This window comes from Cherax quadricarinatus, chromosome 71 (genome assembly GCF_038502225.1).
Source record: "Cherax quadricarinatus isolate ZL_2023a chromosome 71, ASM3850222v1, whole genome shotgun sequence".
NCBI classification, from domain to species: Eukaryota; Metazoa; Arthropoda; class Malacostraca; order Decapoda; family Parastacidae; genus Cherax; species Cherax quadricarinatus.
In genome coordinates this window covers 11542762-11565654 of record NC_091362.1, presented here as the reverse complement: position 1 = coordinate 11565654, position 22893 = coordinate 11542762, and the positions used below count along the sequence as shown (strand labels likewise).

General features: G+C 41.4%; 1 protein-coding gene across 3 annotated transcripts in view; it reads right to left on the bottom strand.

The window, feature by feature from the left end:
• The window catches only part of LOC128700294 (protein PRRC2C-like), a 334215-nt gene that overhangs the window by 225483 nt on the left and 85839 nt on the right, over positions 1–22893 (bottom strand). For all 3 annotated transcript variants that reach the window (XM_070100021.1, XM_070100022.1, XM_070100023.1), the window contains exon 9: positions 19334–20487. In XM_070100021.1, the coding sequence (XP_069956122.1) occupies positions 19334–20487 (1154 nt within the window). The remainder of the gene's footprint in view (positions 1–19333; positions 20488–22893) is intronic.

The window sequence follows — 22893 nt, the reverse complement described above, 5'->3', positions numbered from 1 at the left end:
TTAGTGTATATTCCAATTACTTTTTTGCAAGTACCAAAACTATCTTTTGCTAGCTAGTACCAACTACCTCATTTTTTTTTTTTACTTTTTATTGTGCAATAAACTGCTCAACTTATTTAATATTACAAATCAGATCTTACTCCTAAACCAATATTATTTCATAGTGACTATCTGTCCATTTAACTTGTTTACCATTACTTAATTGTAGTCCCTTATATATTTTTTTTTTCCTTTATTTTAGCTTTATATAACTACCTTAGCTCATATATTCACAATTGTTAAAATAATCAAGGTGCTATTCTCAGGTGCTAAAGTTAATAAGTTCACTATTTTGCCATTATACTCCAAAGCTCATTTATTTGATTACCACTTTATTGTTCACCACAACTTATATTAGTCCCTTTTATATTATAATTTTATATTATAATTCTAACTTTAAAGAATTACCTTTAAAGTACTACCTACTATCATATTCCCAAGCTCCATTATTTGATCATCACTTTATTTGTTCACCACAAATTATTTTAGTCCCTTTTATATTGTCTCCTTTATTTTAGCTTTAAAAAACTACCCTAGCTCATTATTTTTACATTTGTTAAATAATTCAGGTGCTATTTTTTTTTTAGCTTTAGAATATTTACTTTATTTTTTACTTAATTCTAACTATAGATTCACTACAAATCTTATGATTACAAGCATTGATCCTGATACCAACCTCTTATTTAATGACTTAAATGATTCAAACAGTTACTGTAATTACTACACTGCAGAACAATCAAAGGCACTTCTCAGTGCCAACAAAAACATAACTATCTTTAACTACAATATCAGATCTTTAAGCAAGCATTATGATGACCTCCTAGCATTACTAAATTCCTTGCATGCCAATATGTCCATCATTACACTAACTGAAACCTGGCTAAAGCCTGATACTACAGATGTCTATGCCATTCCTGGTTACACAGCCATACACAACTGTAGGCCAGACCAACAAGGGGGTGGCACAGCTATATACTACTCAGACCAACTAGAATGTATCACTAATACTTGCACAAGGGATGAACATGGGGAATATATAATAGCTAAATTCAAATCCAAATACCTACAAAAACCTCTCACAATGATAAACATCTACAGAGTTCCACAATCAAACATTAGCCAATTTAGTCAAAACCTAGGAAGTATGATAACTGATGCACGCATGAACAAAGATCACTTACTACTCTCAGGTGACTTCAATATAAATCTCCTGCAAGACCAGGACCCCCACGTTACTGAATTCACAAACACAATGAGCAACTGCATGTTGCTACCAACAGTAACAAAACCTACAAGAGTTACAGAGACTAGTGTTTCCCTACTTGACCACATCTGGACCAACACTATATCCCCTTTAAAATCAGGCATAATTACAGATAATACCACAGACCACTACCCTACTTTCCTCATAACAACTCTTGGTAAAATACCCCAAGATACTACTAAAGTCACCTTCAGACTTCACAATGAGGCAGCCATTAATAACATCACAACAGCAGTAACAAACATTGACTGGCACACTGAGCTAGAAATCTATACAGATATTGACGAATGTTTTAATAATTTTCTAAAAAAGACCCAATATGTTTATAACAAGCACTGCCCTAAAAAAACTAAACAGATGACAGCTAAGAGACTGAACAGTCCCTGGCTAACACCCAGCATTCTCAAATCCATAAATACAAAACACCGATATGAAAAACAGTACAGAATGGGTCACATAACCAGAGACCAAACAAAACGTTACTCATCAATCCTAACCAGCCCGATAAGAAGGGCAAAAAAATTGTATTATGAGAGCAGATTATCCAACTTACGAGGTGATATAAAAAAGACCTGGAAGACCCTATCAGAAATTCTGGGAACAAAAAAGATACCACGACATAGCGAAATAAAATTAGCAAAATCAGATGAACCCCAACTCCCACCAACAGAAACAGCAAACAGACTCAATGATTTCTTCTCCAGTATAGGTCAAAACCTTGCCAATAAAATCCCAAGCTCAGATACCCCACCAAATGACTACCTCACTGGCAACTACCCGAACACACTGTTCCTAGCTCCGACTAACCCATACGAAGTCTCCCTTATTATCAACGCACTGAAAAACAAGGCAGGAGATTTAAATACCTTACCACCCTTTATATACAAAAAAGCGTCACAAGTACTATCACCAATCATTGCAACACACTTTAACAAATCCATTGAATCCTCCACCTTCCCTACAGTTCTCAAAATAGCAAGGGTCACCCCGATCCATAAAGGAGGAGACCAAACAGAGTTGAATAACTATAGGCCAATATCCAATTTACACCCTCTCTCAAAAATTTTCGAAAAATTAATTCATAAACGAATCTACTCCTACCTCATCTCCCAAAACATTCTTAACCCCTGCCAATTTGGATTCAGGCCTAATAAAAATACTAATGATGCTATTATACACATGCTAGAACATATATACACTGCAATAGAGAAAAAAGAAGTCCCACTGGGGATCTTCATTGACTTACGTAAAGCTTTTGATACAGTTGACCATGACTTGCTCCACATAAAATTGTCACACTATGGTATTAGAGGGCACTCCCTCAACTACCTCAAGTCTTACCTCAGCAACAGAAGCCAATATGTGTACGCAAATGGGGCAAGCTCTTCCGCACAACCAATTACAGTTGGTGTCCCACAGGGAAGTGTCCTTGGCCCTCTTCTCTTTCTCCTATACATAAATGACCTACCAAATGCTTCGCAATTACTCAAACCCACACTTTTTGCAGATGACACTACATACGTCTTCTCTCACCCGAGCCCAGTCACGCTAGCCAATACTGTACACACCGAATTACAGAAAATATCTACCTGGATGAGGACTAACAAACTTACACTAAACATTGACAAAACCTACTTCATTCAGTTTGGTAACAGAGCTACAGATGTACCTCTTAACATAACGATAAACGGATCACCTATCACAAAGCTAACAGGGGGAAAATTCTTAGGAATCCACCTCGATAATAGACTCAAATTTCATACACATGTACAACAACTGTATATGCATTTTATCGCTCTGGGACACTTAAATATCATATAATACTGTGTGGGTTGAATGGCCTGGTATGGTAGCCTGGCTGGCTACCATACATACCACACTTGATTTCTTACAATAAATACTACTCATCTCACCCTAGATTAAGACTACAAATATTTTAACGTAAGTAATGAGTGTACTATGTGTATTTTACTTTTTTTTATTGTTTTTCAATGCCTAGTTCTATTGCTAACTTAATACATGTTAGTGTAAACTTGTTATCTAGTATTTATATGCATTTATAAGTGGAAAAAAGGGTGTTCCACTTTACAGCTATTTCCGCTTTAGGGTGGCAGCCTGGAACCTAACCTGCCGTATAAATGGGGCCCTACTGTGTAAGGTGAAGGTTGAAGACAAGAACCAAACCACAATATGGTCAATTTTTTTGTCTGTCATCAGACAAATATTATCCAAATACCAAGTAACAACACTTGCAATAGAGCACTGCCTGCAAACTGATGAATAAGTACCCTCTTGTCCGAGGCCTGGTGATCACTACCTGATACAACTGCTTCCTACTACTTTGAAGAAAACTGCTCAGGCGTTTTGTCTGTGCACATACAGTAGACCGTCGTTTAACTTCTGTGAAATCCGACTTTCGGCAACCTTTTTCAGTAAAATATAGCCTTGCGGTTCATGATTGGCCTCGTGATTCAGCGATCATCTGGTACGTGTCGGAGAGGCATCCCAGCATCAGCACACACACACAAAGCCAGTCTCCCGCACCATTCACACACAGCGTGCCATTGTTTATCAACCAGTGACCATCACCCCACGAATTCATACGATACGTTTCATAATAATTCATTGTTTTTTGTGGTTGCAACTGCTAAATAAGCCACCATGGGCCCAAAGAAAGCTCCTAGTGCCAGGCCTCTGGTAAAGAAGGAAAGAAACACAAAAGAATTCAAGAGAAAACTCGTAGCAAAGTACCAAAGTGGAGGAGGACGAGAGAGGGGAGAATGTGCCCTCAGTGATTCTGCAATTCTTCGATATGTACAATACTAAAGCAGCAGGTATCGATAAAGGCAATAGCACCAGCCAGCAATAAAGTGTGGCATTAACAATGTAGCAAGTAAGTTAAGCGATAGAAAAACAACACGACAATAACTCTCCAATGTTGTTGGTGGTGGTGTATATGGCCACTGAACATATGCCGGCCTGCTATCTTCCACCACCCTAAACCTCTACTCCTCCAAGTGTAAATATTTCTATTTATAAATTATGTACATTGTTTCAGGGTGAATAGTGTTGGTGCCGTCTGCTGCCACCTCCTCCACCACTAATATGTATGGCTTCTCTCAGTGGCCCTTATAAAACCAACACCACCACCACCAACACTTACTCTTTACATATGCCATTTTATTCATTCTAGAGTATATATCATGTTTCTATGTTAATAATGTTTATTATGTCATATTAGATGAATTGTGATAGATAAATAAGCCGTAGAGATGATATTAGCGTCATGTTGAAGCATAATAAACACTTGCCTGTCTTCCATACACCAACTCGAGTCAATAAAGGTAAGCGTGATGTTAAATGTTCATTTATCCATTTTATTAGTGCTTTATATTCATTTGTCACTGTTTTCTCTATGTAAATCTATATTTAATCTTTAAAAAAATATTTTTTGTTAATACTTTTGGGTGTCAAACAGATTAATTGGATTTCCATTATTTCTTATGGGGAAAATGATTTTGCCAATTGTGAATTTCTGGAACGGATTAATCACAAAACTCGGGGGTCCACTGTATGGTAATTCAAGATCAAAACACAACAAGGTGGCAGATTGAGCTGGGGAAATTTTTTCCACACCAGCAAACAAAACCATATAAAGTTAATTTTACGAAGTGTTGTATAAAATTGTGCCACAATTCATCAATCGTGCTATAACCAAATCAACTCATTAAATGATGGCCTACTGTACAACAAAATGCCCACAAAAACACAGACATACTCGTTTTATGTGTGAGGAGTGTAAAATGCCACTGTGCATGACACCATATTTCAAAGAATTCCACAAGCTGCAGCACTTTTAGGACTATGTCCAGTGACTGTGTACAGTGGAACCTCGGTATATGTCCTTAATCCGTTCCAGGAACTTGGAGGGATAGATGAAGAACAAGTACACTGGGGGCATGGTTCTAAGTTAAAACCACCAGTCACAGGGATGTCAGGAAGTACTTCTTCAGCCCCAGGGTGGTCAGGAAGTGGAATGACCTTGATGCAAATGTGGTGGAAGGCCAGAGACAGTTTTAAGAGAAGGTATGGCTGTTCCCATGAGGATTGGGGGAATGGAATCCAGTAAACAGCAAGTTGAGAGGCAGAGCCAGGAGCTGTAAGACCATCTCTGTACCACATAAACCTAAGTATATACAGGTAGGCACAGAATACACTGTCATATGTGACTCAGCAGACTTTATTCAGAAAACTGTTGTCCTTAGAGCAATGCCATTTCTTGGATCCCACACAGCAGCACACACGAAGACTATTCAAGAAGCAGTGCATGAATTCAACATACGACATTCCAAAATTCATTTGGCAGCATGGAATAATGGTGCCAATGTTGTTAAAGATATTGAAGGGATAGGATATTACAGTTTACCATGCCTTCTACCTATACTTCAACTGGTTATCACTGATTGGAGTTTAGAGCAGAGTAATAAAAGACATGCGAGCCATTTCAGTCACACACTAGCCTGCAGTACTTTACAGTGCTAGTAACAGCATTATGACGGGTGAGCGCCCCAACATAATTCCGCAACGAAAATCAAAGGCCTACCTGTGGACAGCCTATACTGTCTGCACAGACAGCCCATGCTGTCTGCCAGCTTAGTTCATATTTCGCGCCACTAAGATGCTGCCCTCTGTAGCCAGGCCTCTCGGTGGGCACGCCAGCCTGCCTGCCCTTGCCTCACTCTGGCGACACCCTTCATGCAGTCCAGAAGGCCTACTCTCTCTCCCTCGTGGGCATGGCCCCTACCGGGCCATGGGCACAACACACAAGCCTGTGTACCCACCACGACTTAACAATAAAGAAAGAAGCCTCCGAAGACGTTTATAATTCACACCCCGCCTTCAGTTCACCAAACAAACTCGTTATAAATGGTGGGAAGCGGTGGTCGCAGCAGTTGTTTGCCCGGAGAGAGGAAGGAAGGGATCAAGTCATCTTCACTTCATCACCCCATGCAAGAAGCATCCGTCTCTCAACGAGTTATCCTGATGTCGTGTCTGCACGTTTCAGCATCCAGACACAGGTACAAGCAGGATCCAGCCGAAATTTGCTGAATTTCGTCGAGAATTGCAAGTGGCATCCCAGTGACCCCACGCTACAGCGTCCCATGCTGTTTCTCAAGTCACGTGTTCAGCGTCACTTATATGTTGCTGCTGTTGTTCAGCTCAGCACAGCTGTTTCAGCAAGCCAGAGACGAGTTTTGTGGCGATTTCTGCATCCAGTGTGAGTTTCTCCACGTGTTTGTGGGAGAGGAGGAAGTGGCCGTTCCTTGCCTCACCCTGCTGTACTCTCACACCTCACCAGCCTACCATACACCACTACTCACTCCCTCTGCTGTGTTTTCTGCTGTTTTTCGTGTGAATTCATCGCCAGTGCTGTGCGCCCGAGGCCACTTGAAGCTACGTGGACCTACGAGTCACGTGAGTTACCGAGCCAGATGTCCCAAGCCACACGCTGTGGTCTGCTGCCCGCATCACATTGACGTCACCGACGATGCTGCCCGACTTCATGATGTCACGATGCCTGCCTGACGTCACCTCGAGATGTCTGCTGACATCACAGTGCTGCTGACGTCACCTCGCGACATCACGCCTGGCATCACATGATGTCACATTGAGCGTTTCTAGTAATTATTTCAGTATTGTCGAGAAGATTGAGAGAAGATATGTCGTGTGTTAATTAATTCCTCTCAGTCAGTGTTCTCACATGTTGTTGTACCGCATGTACCGCGGGTGTGTTTAAAGTTTCCGTGTGTCCAGTGAGGTCTGAGCCATACCTGAGTAGCACCACTGTGCTAAGTCACCCGATGTGACCAGTGCGTTTGACAGTTATCATCAGTCAGCTCTGAGCGTTTGAGCCCCTTTGTACAGAAAGCTCATGCTCGTCGCTCGAGATGTTCTGCAGAATCGTACCTGCTACGATTCCCATCGAGATTTGTTTCACGTCACCTCCAGACCTTCAGAATGCAGTTATATGTAGAGAAACAAGTCTGGGGACGCTTAGACTGACCTCTGTTATAACTCCAACTGCCGAGAGAATGACACTCGTCAAGCCGCAGTTAGCCCTGTCGGCAGGCGCTGTGTCAGCCTCGTGTCACAAGCTTCAGTGAGCAGCCTGCACAAAGATGATGTCACTATGACTGCTAGCTCTCTCACTGCAGTCTGGTTTATGTTGTTACGACTCCCAGATGTTTCGCCCAGTCGTCTCTGCCACGACTCGCTCCATGACTCGCTCCACGCTTGCCGGCAGTGACAGCCCAGCGACAGTACCAGTCAAGAAGTGTCCTCCTGAGTCGCCTGCCAGAAGAAGTCCTGCCCAGTTGCCGAGTTTTGTCGACGCCTCACTCGAGGGCACCAGCATGTCGTGCCCCAGGTTGAGTGAAAACCTGCAGCAACTCCTACGATGACTGCTTCACCGTTCCAGAGGAGACCGTACCCTGTTACGTCACAGCTCAGCCGCAGCGATGTCTCCTGTGTTGCAGTATCTGCCCAGACCCAGGAAGGCGTGCAGTGATGTCCATCGACACTCACTGCCTATGTCCACGATGTTTAGCACACCCCACATGTTTTTTTGTTCTTCCCTCCCTGTAGGAAGTTTTTTTTTTCCATGTCCATATGTATATATATGTTTTTATTTTGTGTTCTGTGCCCTGTTCCTACGAGAGAGAGACCGAGTTTTTTTACCCACCAGTACTGTCGCGTCAGGACGACGCGTGGTAGGTGGCTGAGCGTATGCAGACAGCCTATACTGTCTGCATAGACAGCCCATGCTGTCTGCCAGCTTAGTTCATATTTCGCGCCACTAAGATGCTGCCCTCTGTAGCCAGGCCTCTCGGTGGGCACGCCAGCCTGCCTGCCCTTGCCTCACTCTGGCGACACCCTTCACGCAGTCCAGAAGGCCTACTCTCTCTCCCTCGTGGGCATGGCCCCTACCGAGCCATGGGCACAACACACAAGCCTGTGTACCCACCACGACTTAACAATAAAGTAAGAAGCCTCCGAAGTATATCTTTTACCACCCTGCTTGCAGCATCACCAAACAAACTCGTTATATACCATACACAGGGAATCTTTTTTTTGTCAGTGCATTATGTCAGGTAACAACCATTAGCACGACGTCACGGCCTGCCGCCACACTCCACAGTGACTCATCAGTGCTCAAGTGGCTGCCATGGTGAGAGGAAGTGTCACATTTCTCTCACTCTCATCTGTCCCATCTTTTGTCCAGTGTTCCCTTTGGTTTTGGGGCTATACATGTTTAATTATGGGTAAAAGGAAGTCTGTAACCCCTAAAACTAGCTCAGCTCATAAGGCTTCAAAGTGCTGGGCACCAGATGAAAGAAATAGTGGAGAATGTTGGTGTTTGTGTGTGAGTATTCAGTGAGGAACTGGGAGCAGTGTTTCAAGGCTGGTGGCAGTGTCGAGTTACCGTCTGCCAAACCTCGGCGTGGCCCCTCGAAGACATCTGTTCGTACCTAACTGTGTTAAAGAAGCAGTTAGAGTACATCTAAGATAACTGCTAGAGAATTGAAAGAAAAAACCAACATCTTCTCTCAGAGGTGTCTGTAAGAACTTAACAGATGTGTCAGAATTGGGCTACAGTAGTCACTGCCAGGTTAAGAAACCAATCCTCTCCAAGCCACAGAAGAAACATAAGCTGGATTATGCACAAAAATAACTTCACTGGAATCCTCAACAGTGGTCTGAAGTACTTTGGAGTGATGCAGCAACCTTCACTGTCACCTGTAACCGTGAGGGACGTGTACCAGCCCAGAGGCAGTGACCCGCTAGGCCCATGCTACACCTGTGGAACTACCAAACACCCAGACTCGCTCATGGTTTAAGGGTGTTTCAGTGCTCAGTGTTGGTGAACTCATGGTGCTTCCCAAAAACCAGTATATGAACCAGTATAATTACCTGGAGTTATCGTGTGACAATTTACGTAAGGTGTTTGACAAGTGGGGGGGGGCTACGGTTTTTATGCAGGACGGTGCACCATGTCATACCGCCAAATCTGTAGTTCAGTGGCTTAAGGACTGTGAAGTGAGGTTCTTTAATGACTAGCCAGTCATTTCCCCAGACCTAAACCCTATTGAGAACCTCTGGTCAATAGTGAAATGAAGTTTAATGGGCAAGGATATCAGTTCCATCCCGTGGCTGGAGGCTGCTCTACATGAGGTATGGTATAATATACCTCCCCAAACCCTCAAGAATTTGTGCAAGTCTTCCTACACAGCTGAGGGACATGATTAAACGTAAAGGACACAACACCCAGTATTAAAACCTCAGTAAGTGTGCAAATATATATATTAAAATTTTTCATGGTATGTGTTTGTTTTGGTATGTGTGTGGGAAAGGGGCAGCATAATTCTGTGACTAGAACTGTCAAGGCTTCCTGAACAAAATGAATTACCAAAGCACAAGCTCATCTAGAATGTACCTACCCACAAGAATATTACTTAATGTTAAATCGCATCTGTGAAAAAAAAAATTCTAAAGAATTCCACAGAAAACACAAAACTACCATCATTTGACTTTAGTAAATAGAACCTTACTGCCAAGTTCCTTTTTGTTGAAAATACTGCACAAAATATCTTAGTAAATTGTTTCATCTCAGAAATACTTTATCAAGCACAATATTTGAAAAATTTCAACAACAAAGCTTTAAGTGATCCAACATTCTAGGTCATGAGTAACACTATCAGCTCTCAAAGTATCAGAGGTAACTAAGTTTGAGAGTAACACTACTGACTACAACATAACACTCAGCACATTTCTAGATCCGATATTAGATTAACTTAATGTCAATGCAGCAGCAGTCATGTACAGCAAACCATGACAATATTGAGAATAAACTGTAAAACTCTGGAGAGAATTCAGCAGCTCAAGAATACAGTGCGCAGCTGGTTTGCCAGCAGCATCAAGCATCACAGAGCCTGATAAGGTAAGTCAAGATGATGCAACAAGGACTGAAGAACTTGAAGAGCTTCATTTTCATAAATGTCATTATGAAATTATACCCAGCATTCCCAACAACATACCACAGACATCTGCCTCGAGATAATTTTCAAAATCACATACACACACACACTATAAAAAAAAAAATGCTGGCACTCAATGTTACCCACAAACATAAAAACAGATGGAGACATAGCCATGTCAATGGCATTATTTCCTAAAGGAAACGAATTAGAGTGGTGAAAAGAAAATATGACAAGTTCTTCCACCCGCAACAAACCTAGTCAATTCACTCGAAAATTTTCCACCACTGGAGGAAACATCAACTCTCCTCACACAAATATATTAACAAGAAAAATAGATAGATGTTGATGTACCTCAACTTCAATCTGAGAATTTTTAATACAGTAGGGTCCCACTTATACGGCGGGTTAGGTTCCAGGCTGTCGCCGGAAAGCAGACATTGCCGGAAGGCAGAACGCCATTCTTTTCCATTTATAAATGCATATAAATGCCAGACAACAAGTTTACATTATATTAAATTAGTAATAGAACTAGGCATTAAAAACACCAAGTAAAATACATTCACAGTACATTCACTAATCTTAAAGTTCTTGTAATCTTAATGTAGGGAGAGGTGAGTAGTACTTATTTGTAGGAAGTCAGGTGCAGGTAGCCCAGGCACAGGTAGCCCAGGCGCAGGTAGCCCAGGTGTAGGTAGCCCTGGCTCCCCATCTCATACTTAATACAAGGTATTTAAAACATCCCAGAGGTGTAAAATACACATACAGTACACTCATTATTTACCTTAAAATATATGTAGTCTTAATATAGGAAGAGAAGGCGAGTAGTATTTATTTGTAGGAAGAGAGTGTAGGTAGCCGGTAGGTGTAGCCCGCCTACACTGTGGCCCAGAGTCATATTATTAACATCGACATACCTTGTTCACTGAATTTAATCATTTCTAACAATTACCTTTAGATGCCACCATAAACGAAGTAATGAATAATTCATGCTGAAAATTGTAAACAAAAGCGGAGTGTGGGAGTGGCTGAGCCAAATGCAGATTCATACATGTTTTCTCTGATGGCTGAGCAGAGAAAACGTAATGTTGTCCCTCCACCCGGCTACCACACAGGTCCACATGTATTATCAGAGCACATATAAAATATGCAATAAATGCCAGACAACAAGTTTACACTAACTTATATTAGTTAGCAATATAAATAGGCATTAAAAACACAATAAAAGGTAAGATACACACACACTACACTTATTAGTTACCTTAAAATATTAATGTGAGAGAGTTGAGTGGCAGGGCATTTACTGAATAAAATCAGAATGGCACACCATCATCCTCTAACTTGGCACTTAAAGCAAGAGGCTTACGACTCCTCTTTTTATCACAGCTAACCTCAGACGTCATCGTCAATGAGAGCCAACTAGTTCACGAAAGAGTAAACGAGAGAGAGAACGAGATAAAGAGTCGAGACAATGTAAGAACACAAACTGAACAGGTAGCGGGCGATCACTTGGTCAGACGAAATAAATGCATATTAGTGTGTGTCTGCTTTTAGTTCATTCACGTATGTTTTTAAGAGTTTGTAAAACATTTACCTCAATATTTTTTTATTATAATAATAATCTCAATACAAATACTCTTACATTGTGTACAAGTTGTACAAGTTAGTTCAGAATAAACAAACAGCAACACACCATTTTTAGGGTGAATAAAGATATTATTATTATTATTATAAAAAGCACTAATCCCACAAAGGTCATGAACTGCTATATATAGAGTAAAGGCATACGAAAAGAATATTTTTCTACATTTATCACCCAGTTTGACTAGAGAAAACGTAATTCTTCCGACACTACCTACACAGCTGCTTTGTAAACAAATCTCATATTTACGTCAATTTTTATTCTGTGAGTGTATGTATCATGTTTATATGCTATGTAACGGGTTTCATGTACAATTTTGAGGAAAATATCATAGATGGATTAATGAAAATGCCTATATTAATGTAAAATAAGACATTTAGTGTGCCCAAGAGTGATTATTATTACGTAGTATTGGTGTCATGAGTATAGCGAGACTTAGCGATTTTAATGTGTACCTGCACACCAGCACAGTAAGTATATTTAGGTACAGGTACACATAAGTACAGTGGACCCCCGCATAACGATTACCTCCGAATGCGACCAATTATTTAAGTGTATTTATGTAAGTGCATTTTGTACGTGTATGTTTGGGGGTCTGAAATGGACTAATCTACTTCACAATATTTCTTATGGGAACAAATTCGGTCAGTACTGGCACCTGAACATACTTCTGGAGTGAAAAAATATCGTTAACCGGGGGTCCACTGTAGTACAATTATCAGAGTACATATAAAATACGCAGTGGTTACGGAGAATGTAAACAAACCGGGTGGGGCACGCCGAATTTGAAAGACCTCTTGCCATATAGCAAATTTTGGTCATAATTTGACATTGCTGTATTAGCGGAACGCCATAAGGCGAAACGCCATAAAGCGGGGCCCTACTGTATTAACTATTAGAGTAGTGTACATATGTATGCATATTGCTTACTTTTAATTTCAGATCTTAGAATAATTTTTTTTTATTTTCATCGAAGTTTAAAAAACTTTACACTGTGTAAAGGAAATGTGTAAGTTCATTCAATTAACCCTTTTGGGGTTTCGGACGTACTAGTACGGCTTACGCGCCAGGGTTTTTGACGTACTAGTATGCATAAATTCTAGTGCCGTCAAATCTCGCGGGAAAAGGCTGGTAGGCCTAGATGTGAGAGAATGGGTCTGTGTGGTGGGTGTGCGCGGTAGAAAAAAAATCTGGGACCCAGTGGTGCATTGTGGGAACGCCATCTTAGTACACAATGTCCACCATGCGTCACGGTAAGAAGTTCCTCACTCCTCAGCGAATTGGGACACTTTTGTTCCCCAGTGACAGTTCTAATACAGATGGAAGGGCCAGTGAAGATGAGTTTCAAGGTTTTGGTGAGGTAGTGACCGAAAGTAATGACCATAATATCGGTAATAGTGAGGAAAACCCAGACGACCCTCAGCCTTCCACCTCTGCTGCTGGGCCGTCTTGTTCACGTTCAGTTGTACCAGAATCAAAGAGGAAACTCCTGTTTTCCCAAATCCCAGACTCAGATGTGAGCATTGGTGATGATAGTGAATATGAACTACAAGCTCTTGAAAATAGTTCCAGTAGTGATAGTGAAGTGGAATATTCTCCAGTGAAGCGCCAGTATATACGACAATATACAGTGGACCCCCGGTTAACGATTTTAATCCGTGCAAGAGGGGTAATTGTTATGCGAAATAATCGTTATGTGAATGAATTTTCCCCATAAGAAATAATGGAAATAAAATTAATCCGTGCAAGACACCCAAAAGTATGAAAAAAAAAATTTTACCACATGAAATATACATTTTCCCACACACAAAGAGAAGGATACATGCACAATAGTAGAGTAGTACATGCACAGTATATATTGTGCATGTACTAGTCTACTAAATGAAGAATAAATGACACTTACCTTTATTGAAGATGCAGCAATGACTGATGAGACACTGTGTCCTGGGAGTGCCTTTTCCTCCTGAGTACTGTAGGTCCTGTTTGGCATTTTCTTCCAGAACAGGCCTTATCACACTGTGTATGCCACTACGATTCTTAAATCTCTCAAACCAACCTTTGCTGGCTTTAAATTCACCAATATGAGCACTAGTTCCAGGCATTTTTCCCTGTTCACCTGGGTGTTAGTCGACTTGTGTGGGTTGCATCCTGGGAGATAAGATTAAGGACCCCAATGGAAATAAGTTAGACAGTCTTCGATGACACTGACTTTTTTGGGTTATCCTGGGTGGCAAATCCTCTGGGGTTAATTGTTTCTTGGTATTCTCAATAAGCCACACCAACAACGGTGCTACAGCAGCAGCAGCAGCTGACAGTGCAGCAGCAGCAGCAGCAGCAGCTGACAGTGCAGCAGCAGCAGCAGCTGTACCACCAATAGTAGCGATGGTTGATTGGGGTTTATTATACAACCTGGCCAGCTCGGAGACATGCACTCCACTTTCATACTTATCAATGATCTTTTTCTTCATCTCTATTGTAATTCTCACCCTTATTGCTGTAGGGTTGGCACTAGAAGCTTTCTTGGGGCCCATGGTCACTTATTTTCCAGAAAAAGCACCGAAAACACTGTAATAATACGAAATATTCCGATTGTATGCTTGGATGTTACCGCGGAGGCTGGCTGGTAAACAATGCCACCGGCGGAACATGTGAGCGCGTCTCGGAAGAAAATCGGTAAGCGGGTTTTTAAGCGGTATGTGAGGCAAAATTTTTGCAATTAAAGTAAGCGGTATGCGAAATAATCGCTATGTGATGCCATCGTTATGCGGGGGTCCACTGTATGTGCTCTGGTAGTGCCATATGCTATTCCAAGGGGAAGAAGTACATCTCAGAGTACATCCCATGATTGTACAACAGGAACCGACAGTGAAAATGACGATGATACTGTTGGAATTGAGATGGAAAATGTGCATGGTGGTGGTAGTGGTGGTGCCGGGCGTGAGGCACCAGCAGTGGGCCATGCTGCCACCCACGCCGCTGCCTCAGCTGATCTACAACAAATGCCACCATCCTCCACAACCATAACCTCCTCAACCACCTGTCATTGTCCAGTACCCACCAGCAGACTGCACCTGGGATTGGCAAGAAGCTGTCAATTTTGTTCCAAATCCCCACCAGTTTGATGACAGCCCAAGTGGAAGACGGCCATGTTGCACACTGGGAAACAATGCCACTGAACTGGAATGTTTCGAGTTATTCTTTGACAAACCCCTGATGGAAAGTATTGTCATGGAAAGCAACACATACTACGAGTACACCATGGCAAACACAATACTTTCACCAAAATCACGTCTACACCAGTGGAAGGAGACAACTGTGGCTGAGATGTATCTTTTCTTTGCCACAATAATGCTTATGCCATATGTGTATAAGCACAGAGTGAAATCATACTGGTCAACAGACCACCTGATTGCAACTCCATGTTTCAGTGATATAATGCCAGTGAATCGGTTTGTGCTAATGTTACGTATGCTTCACTTCTCAGACAAAACCAGGCCTGACAGAAATGACAGGTTATATAAGATTAGGCATGTGTTTGTGTATCTGAGAGAGAAATTCAATATGTATTTTTATCCCTTCAGGAAGCTTGTAATTGACGAGTCTTCGATTCTGTTCAAAGGAAGACTCTCTTTCAAGCAGTACATACAAAGCAAGTGGAAACACTTTGGTATAAAGTTGTTTGTGCTTTGTGATTGTTATAGTGGTCTGGTATTGGATATTATTGTGTACACGAAGTTATACATTGCAAAAAACAAGGAAGTTATTGGGCATCTCTGGTGATGTGGTTAGAACAATGATAGAACCATACCTTGGTAAGGGGCATATATTATATACAGATAATTGGTACACAAGCCCCACACTCAGTGATTTTTTGCGAGTGAACATGACAGATGTGTGTGGCACAGTGTATGCAAATCGGAAACATATGCCCAGGTTTGACGCTGGCACTCAGAGGTGAGGTGCAGGTGTTTGCTGCCAATGACATTATGGCATTTCGGTGGCATGACAAACAAGATGTCACACTGTTGTCATCAGTTCACCCTAATGAAATTGCAGACACTGGCAGGCAGCATAGAGAGAGCAATGAACCCATTCTAAAACCTGCAGCTGTGATTGATTACACCTTCAATATGCATTCAGTGGACAAATGTGACATGCAGATTGGGTTTGCTGATTGTGTTCGCAAGAGTTATAAGTGGTACATAAAACTCTATTTTCCATCTTCTGGACATTTCCATGCTGAATGCTTATAATGTATAAGATGAGGACCAGAAAAACCACCATATGGTGAATTCTGTTTGTCTGTCATCAGACAAATAATATTCAAGTACCAAAAAACAACACCTGCAATAGACCGCCCACCAAAATTTTTTTTGTGTATAGTGCATCAAATTTTCAACAACTTCCTTCTCGTTTGAAGCATGGTGATCACTTCCTGGTAAAACTGCCTGCTACTACTTTCAAGAAAAAGGCTCAAAAGAGGTGTTACGTCTGTGCACATACAAGAAAATGCCCACAACAACGCAGAGAGACTCGTTTTATGTGTGAGGAATTTAAAACACCACTGTGCATGACACCATGTTTCAAAGACTTCCACAGGCTGCAGAACTTCTAGAAATTCCCTGTGACTGTATGTGTGTATATAAAATATAGAAAAATAGTAATAAACAACATTTCATATCGTTTGTGTAAATATTTTCTGTAAACAAAACAATGACAACAGTGTTTACGCTGTTATTGTGTAGTATTGAAAAAGAAAACTTACAAAGTACTGATCATATTGGTCTCACAGGCCACAAAAGTTACTTTGGAAAAGAAAAATTAAAAAATAATAGAAAATAGTACATAAAAAAGTAAATAAAAGAATACCGGGTGATGGCAGTCGGCGATGTTATTTTTTTATTTTTTTATTATCACACTGGCCGATTCCCACCAAGGCAGGGTGGCCCGAAAAAGAAAAACTTTCACCATCATTCACTCCATCACTGTCTTGCCAGAAGGGTGCTTTACACTACAGTTTTTAAACTGCAACATTAACACCCCTCCTTCAGAGTGCAGGCACTGTACTTCCCATCTCCAGGACTCAAGTCCGGCCTGCCGGTTTCCCTGAATCCCTTCATAAATGTTACTTTGCTCACACTCCAACAGCACGTCAAGTATTAAAAAACCATTTGTCTCCATTCACTCCTATCAAACACGCTCACGCATGCCTGCTGGAAGTCCAAGCCCCTCGCACACAAAACCTCCTTTACCCCCTCCCTCCAACCCTTCCTAGGCCGACCCCCTACCCCGCCTTCCTTCCACTACAGACTGATGCACTCTTGAAGTCATTCTGTTTCGCTCCATTCTCTCTACATGTCCGAACCACCTCAACAACCCTTCCTCAGCCCTCTGGACAACAGTTTTGGTAATCCCGCACCTCCTCCTAACTTCCAAACTACGAATTCTCTGCATTATATTCACACCACACATTGCCCTCAGACATGACATCTCCACTGCCTCCAGCCTTCTCCTCGCTGCAACATTCATCACCCACGCTTCACACCCATATAAGAGCGTTGGTAAAACTATACTCTCATACATTCCCCTCTTTGCCTCCAAGGACAAAGTTCTTTGTCTCCACAGACTCCTAAGTGCACCACTCACTCTTTTTCCCTCATCAATTCTATGATTCACCTCATCTTTCATAGACCCATCCGCTGACACGTCCACTCCCAAATATCTGAATACGTTCACCTCCTCCATACTCTCTCCCTCCAATCTGATATTCAATCTTTCATCACCTAATCTTTTTGTTATCCTCATAACCTTACTCTTTCCTGTATTCACCTTTAATTTTCTTCTTTTGCACACCCTACCAAATTCATCCACCAATCTCTGCAGCTTCTCTTCAGAATCTCCCAAGAGCACAGTGTCATCAGCAAAGAGCAGCTGTGACAACTCCCACTTTGTGTGTGATTCTTTATCTTTTAACTCCACGCCTCTTGCCAAGACCCTCGCATTTACTTCTCTTACAACCCCCACTTTTTGCAAACTACACACCTCCATATCTCGGTAAGTATTGATGGTAAAAATTTTTTGTTTAGCCTATAATGTTTAGAAAAAAAAAAAACTTTTTTCAAGACTTTTTTTTTTTTTTTTTTTTTTTGAAATTTGGCCGACCCTCAGAACAAGTCTCAAGAGGACCTGCCGACCCCCAAAGGGTTAATAATGAAGAAAGGTTGCTCAAGTTCTGAACTCTAATTTCAGGTTTTCAATTTCTACTTATTACAATTTTTTATTTCAGTTTTCAGTGTTTTTAAAGCCTTCAGTTAACAGTATAATGAGTGTTGGATAATTTACTTTCATGTTTAATTAACTGGAAATTTTCATTATTGATGCCTGATGATAATCAACTTCTCAATATGCAGATAGGTTAGAATTTTTTTTCAGGTTTAAAGCCTCACAAGGTACCTGTAATTATTAATAATATTGGCATCTCAGGGAGATTAAGTTACTGTACTTAATATTTAACCAATTGGGCAACCAATAAGCATTCCCTTATATATTGAACACAGTTATAATTTAAAAAAAAATAAAGAGGAGAAAAGTATTAGTATCAGCCAAAAATTGGATACAAGTATCAGCCGAAAACTGGATATCAGCATTGGCAAGCATTTTGGTATTGTCCCATCTTTAAATAAAATGTCAGAGAAATAAACAGTGCATGGACAAATGTGATTATAGAACTAATGATGAACAATATGATTAAAAAATCTGAGAAAATAGTGTCCATTTCTTACAGGAAACTCATAGGATGATTTTTTATTTATTAACACATCGGCCGTTTCCCACCAAGGCAGGGTGGCCCGAAAAAGAAAAACTTTCATCATCATTCACTTTATGACTGTCTTGCCAGAGGCATGTTTACACTACAGTTACAAAACTGCAACATTAACACCCCTCCTTCAGTGTCGGCACTGTACTTCCCATCTCAAGGAATCAAGTCTGGCCTGCAGGTTTTCCTGAATTCCTTCATGAATGTTACCTTGCTTACACTCCAACAGCACAGAAAGTCCTAAAAACCATTTGTCTCCATTTGCTCCTATCTAACACGCTCATGCACACTTGCTGGAAGTCCAAGCCTCTCGCACACAAAACCTCCTTAACCCGCTCCCTCCAACCTTTCCTAGGCCGACCCCTACCCTGCCTTCCTCACAGTATGACTATGCATAAAATGTTTTAAATTTTAAAGCAATGCCAAGATGAAGTCCTAATGTAGTACAGTATACTGCAAAACTAAGAATAAAAAACAACTATACAATACAAAACTACAAGGTATCCATCCTAGCAAACAAACACGTTTTAACTTACCCTCACTTTCACGTCCCATAAAGCGATTAGCAGGTGCTCCACTAAAACTTCCAGATGTACCAAAGCGAGGTTCAAATGATGGTGGTGGCTGGGCATTAGGTCCACGAAAGGGCTGCCCTCCACGCATCATTTCTTGCTGCTGCTGCTGCTTTTGGAACCTGGGAGGTAACTTACTCTTGAACTGCGAGGAGAATACAGGCTGTTGGTCTCTTGGGCCATCTCGTCTGTCGTATGGACGTTCAAACTGGTCCCTTGAGTGATCCCGATAACTGTCCCTATAAGTCTCTCGTCTATCTTGATACTGCCGATAATCACGTCCACCATCACGACTTTGGGATTTCTCATCCCTAGTTTCACTATTGCCTCGTGAGCAACCAGGAACAGAATCAGTCTCTTCCCTTTCTCTTTCATCAACAAAATCACCACGAGTGTCCCATGGGTCCTTATGTTTCTTTCCAACACTCTTGGTTTGCTCATATCTTTTTTTCTCTTCGTAACGTTTCTCCTCCTCCTCATGGCGTTGCCGTGCTCGTTCAAGAGCAACCTGTACCTCATCCCCTGTAGCACGCTTTTCACGCCACATATCTTCCTCTTCACGGGGATGTGGTGCTGGGGAATGTGAGGGTGCATGTACAGGAAGTGAGGTAGTGTGCGTAGGAGGATGGACAGGATTTAGAGGAGAAGGATGTGATGGTGTGTGTCCAGGATTATGTGAAGAATTAAGAGATGGTGTGAGAGATGAGGTATGTGAAGAACTGAGTTGTGAAGGACCACCCCTTAGTCCAGACCCTTGAAGACTACTGAAGTCCCTAGATGGACCTCTTTGATAATCATAATTTCTTTGTTGCTGCCATCTGCCCGATTCACCAGGCGAATATCGGCAATTATCAGGAGCCCGGCGGTCCTCCACAGTTTCTCGTTTACTCTCACGACCACGAGGACCCTGGTGAGCCCTGTCTCTTAATCCTGAGTCTCTCTCCTGTTCTCGTTCTCGTGATACAAGATGTTCATCGCGCCGTTCATCACTATCTCTAACGTCACGTATTCTTTCCTTTTCACACCGTTCACGCCTATCAGTCTTCCAGTCTAAATTGTGCTGCTTGCTGCTCTCCTCTTCTGCAGTTCCTTCATCTTCACTGAAGTTCAGTTTTTGGCTGAATAAAGGAAAAAAAAGTAAATGAATACTAAAGAAAAATTCAAGGTTGTTACTACACATTGGTAAGCAACAATTATCATAATGCACAACTTTATGAAGTAGTCATCTTGACAAGCAACAAAACTATCGGCAGAAAAGTGGGTTGGTGCAGGTATGAGTAGTGGGGGGTTGAAGAGGGTTGGAATAGTTTTAAAAATGCAGTATTAGAATGTGGGGCAGAAGTTCGTGGTTATAGGAGGGTGGGTGCAGGAGGAAAGAGGAATGATTGGTGGAATGATGAAGTAAAGGGTGTGATAAAAGCGAAAAAGGTAGCTTATGAGAGGTATTTACAAAGTAGAAGTGTTATAAGAAGAGTAGAGTATTATTTTTTTTTTTTTTTTTTTTTATTATCACACCGGCCGATTCCCACCAAGGCAGGGTGGCCCGAAAAAGAAAAACTTTCACCATCATTCACTCCATCACTGTCTTGCCAGAAGGGTGCTTTACACTACAGTTTTTAAACTGCAACATTAACACCCCTCCTTCAGAGTGCAGGCACTGTACTTCCCATCTCCAGAACTCAAGTCCGGCCTGCCGGTTTCCCTGAATCCCTTCATAAATGTTACTTTGCTCACACTCCAACAGCACGTCAAGTATTAAAAACCATTTGTCTCCATTCACTCCTATCAAACACGCTCACGCATGCCTGCTGGAAGTCCAAGCCCCTCGCACACAAAACCTCCTTTACCCCCTCCCTCCAACCCTTCCTAGGCCGACCCCTACCCCGCCTTCCTTCCACTACAGACTGATACACTCTTGAAGTCATTCTGTTTCGCTCCATTCTCTCTACATGTCCGAACCACCTCAACAACCCTTCCTCAGCCCTCTGTAGAGTAGAGTATATGGAGAGTAAAAGAAAGGTGAAGAGTGTGGTGAGAGAGTGCAGAAGGAGAGCAGATGATAGTGGGAGAGGTACTGTCAAGAAATTTTAATGAAAATAGGAAAAAAATTTGGAGTTAAACAAGTTAAGAAAGCCTAGGGAACAAATGGAATTGTCAGTTAAAAACAGAGTAGGGGAGTTAGTAGATGGGGAGAGAGAGGTTTTGGGTAGATGGCGAGAATATTTTGAGGAACTTTTAAATTCGACGAAGAAAGGGAGGCAGTAATTTCATGCACTGGCCAGGGAGGTATACAATTTTTTAGGAGAGAAGAGGAGCATGATGTGAGTGTGGGGAAGGTGCGTGTGGCATTATGTAGAATGAAAGGGGGTAAAACAGTTGGAACTGACGGGATCATGACAGAAATGTTAAAAGCAGGGGACGACATAGTGTTGGAGTGGTTGGTATTTTTTATTAATAAATGTATGAAAGAGGGGAAGGTACCTAGAGACTGGCGGAAAGCGTATATAGACCCTTTATATAAAGGGAAGGGGGACAAAAGAGAAAAGTGTACGGTAGGGTTATTATTGAAAGAGTTAGAGGTAAGACAGAATGCAGAATTGCAGATGAGCAAGGAGGTTTTAGAGTGGGTAGGGGATGTGTAGATCAATTGTTTACACTGAAGCATATATATGAGCAGTATTTAGATAAAGATAAGGAAGTTTTTATTGCATTTATGGATTTAGAAAAGGCATATGATAGAGTGGATAGGGAAGCAATGTGGCAGATGTTGCAAGTACTATATGGAATAGGTGGTAAGTTACTAAATGCTGTAAAGAGTTTTTATGAGGATAGTGAGGTTCAAGTTAGGCTGTGTAGAAGAGAGGGAGACTACTTCCCGGTAAAAGTAGGTCTTAGACAGGGATGTGTAATGTCAACATGGTTGTTTAACATATTTATAGATGGGGTTGTAAAAGAAGTAAATGCTAGGATGTTCAGGAGAGGGGTGGGGATTAAATTATGGGGAATTAAATACAAAATGGGAAGTGACACAGTTACTTTTTACTGATGATACTGTGCTTATGGGAGATTCTAAAGAAAAATTGCAAAGGTTAGTGAACGAATTTGGGAGTGTGTGTAAAGGTAGAAAGTTGAAAGTGAACATAGAAAAGAATAAGGTGATCGAGAGTATCAAATGATTTAGATAAAGAAAAATTGGATATCAAATTGGGGAGGAGTATAGAAGAAGTGAATGTTTTCAGATATTTGGAAGTCGACGTGTCAGCGGATGGATTTATAAAGGATGAAGTTAATCATAGAATTGATGAAGGAAAAAAGGTGAGTTGTGCATTGAGGTATATGTGGAGGCAAAAAATGTTATCTATGGAGGCAATGAAGGGAATGTATGTAAGTATAGTAGTACCAATACTCTTATATGGGTGTGAAGCTTGGGTTGTAAATGCTGCAGCAAGTAGGTGGGTGGAGGCAGTGGAGATGTCCTGTCTAAGGGCAATGTGTGGTGTAAATATTATGCAGAAAATTCTGAG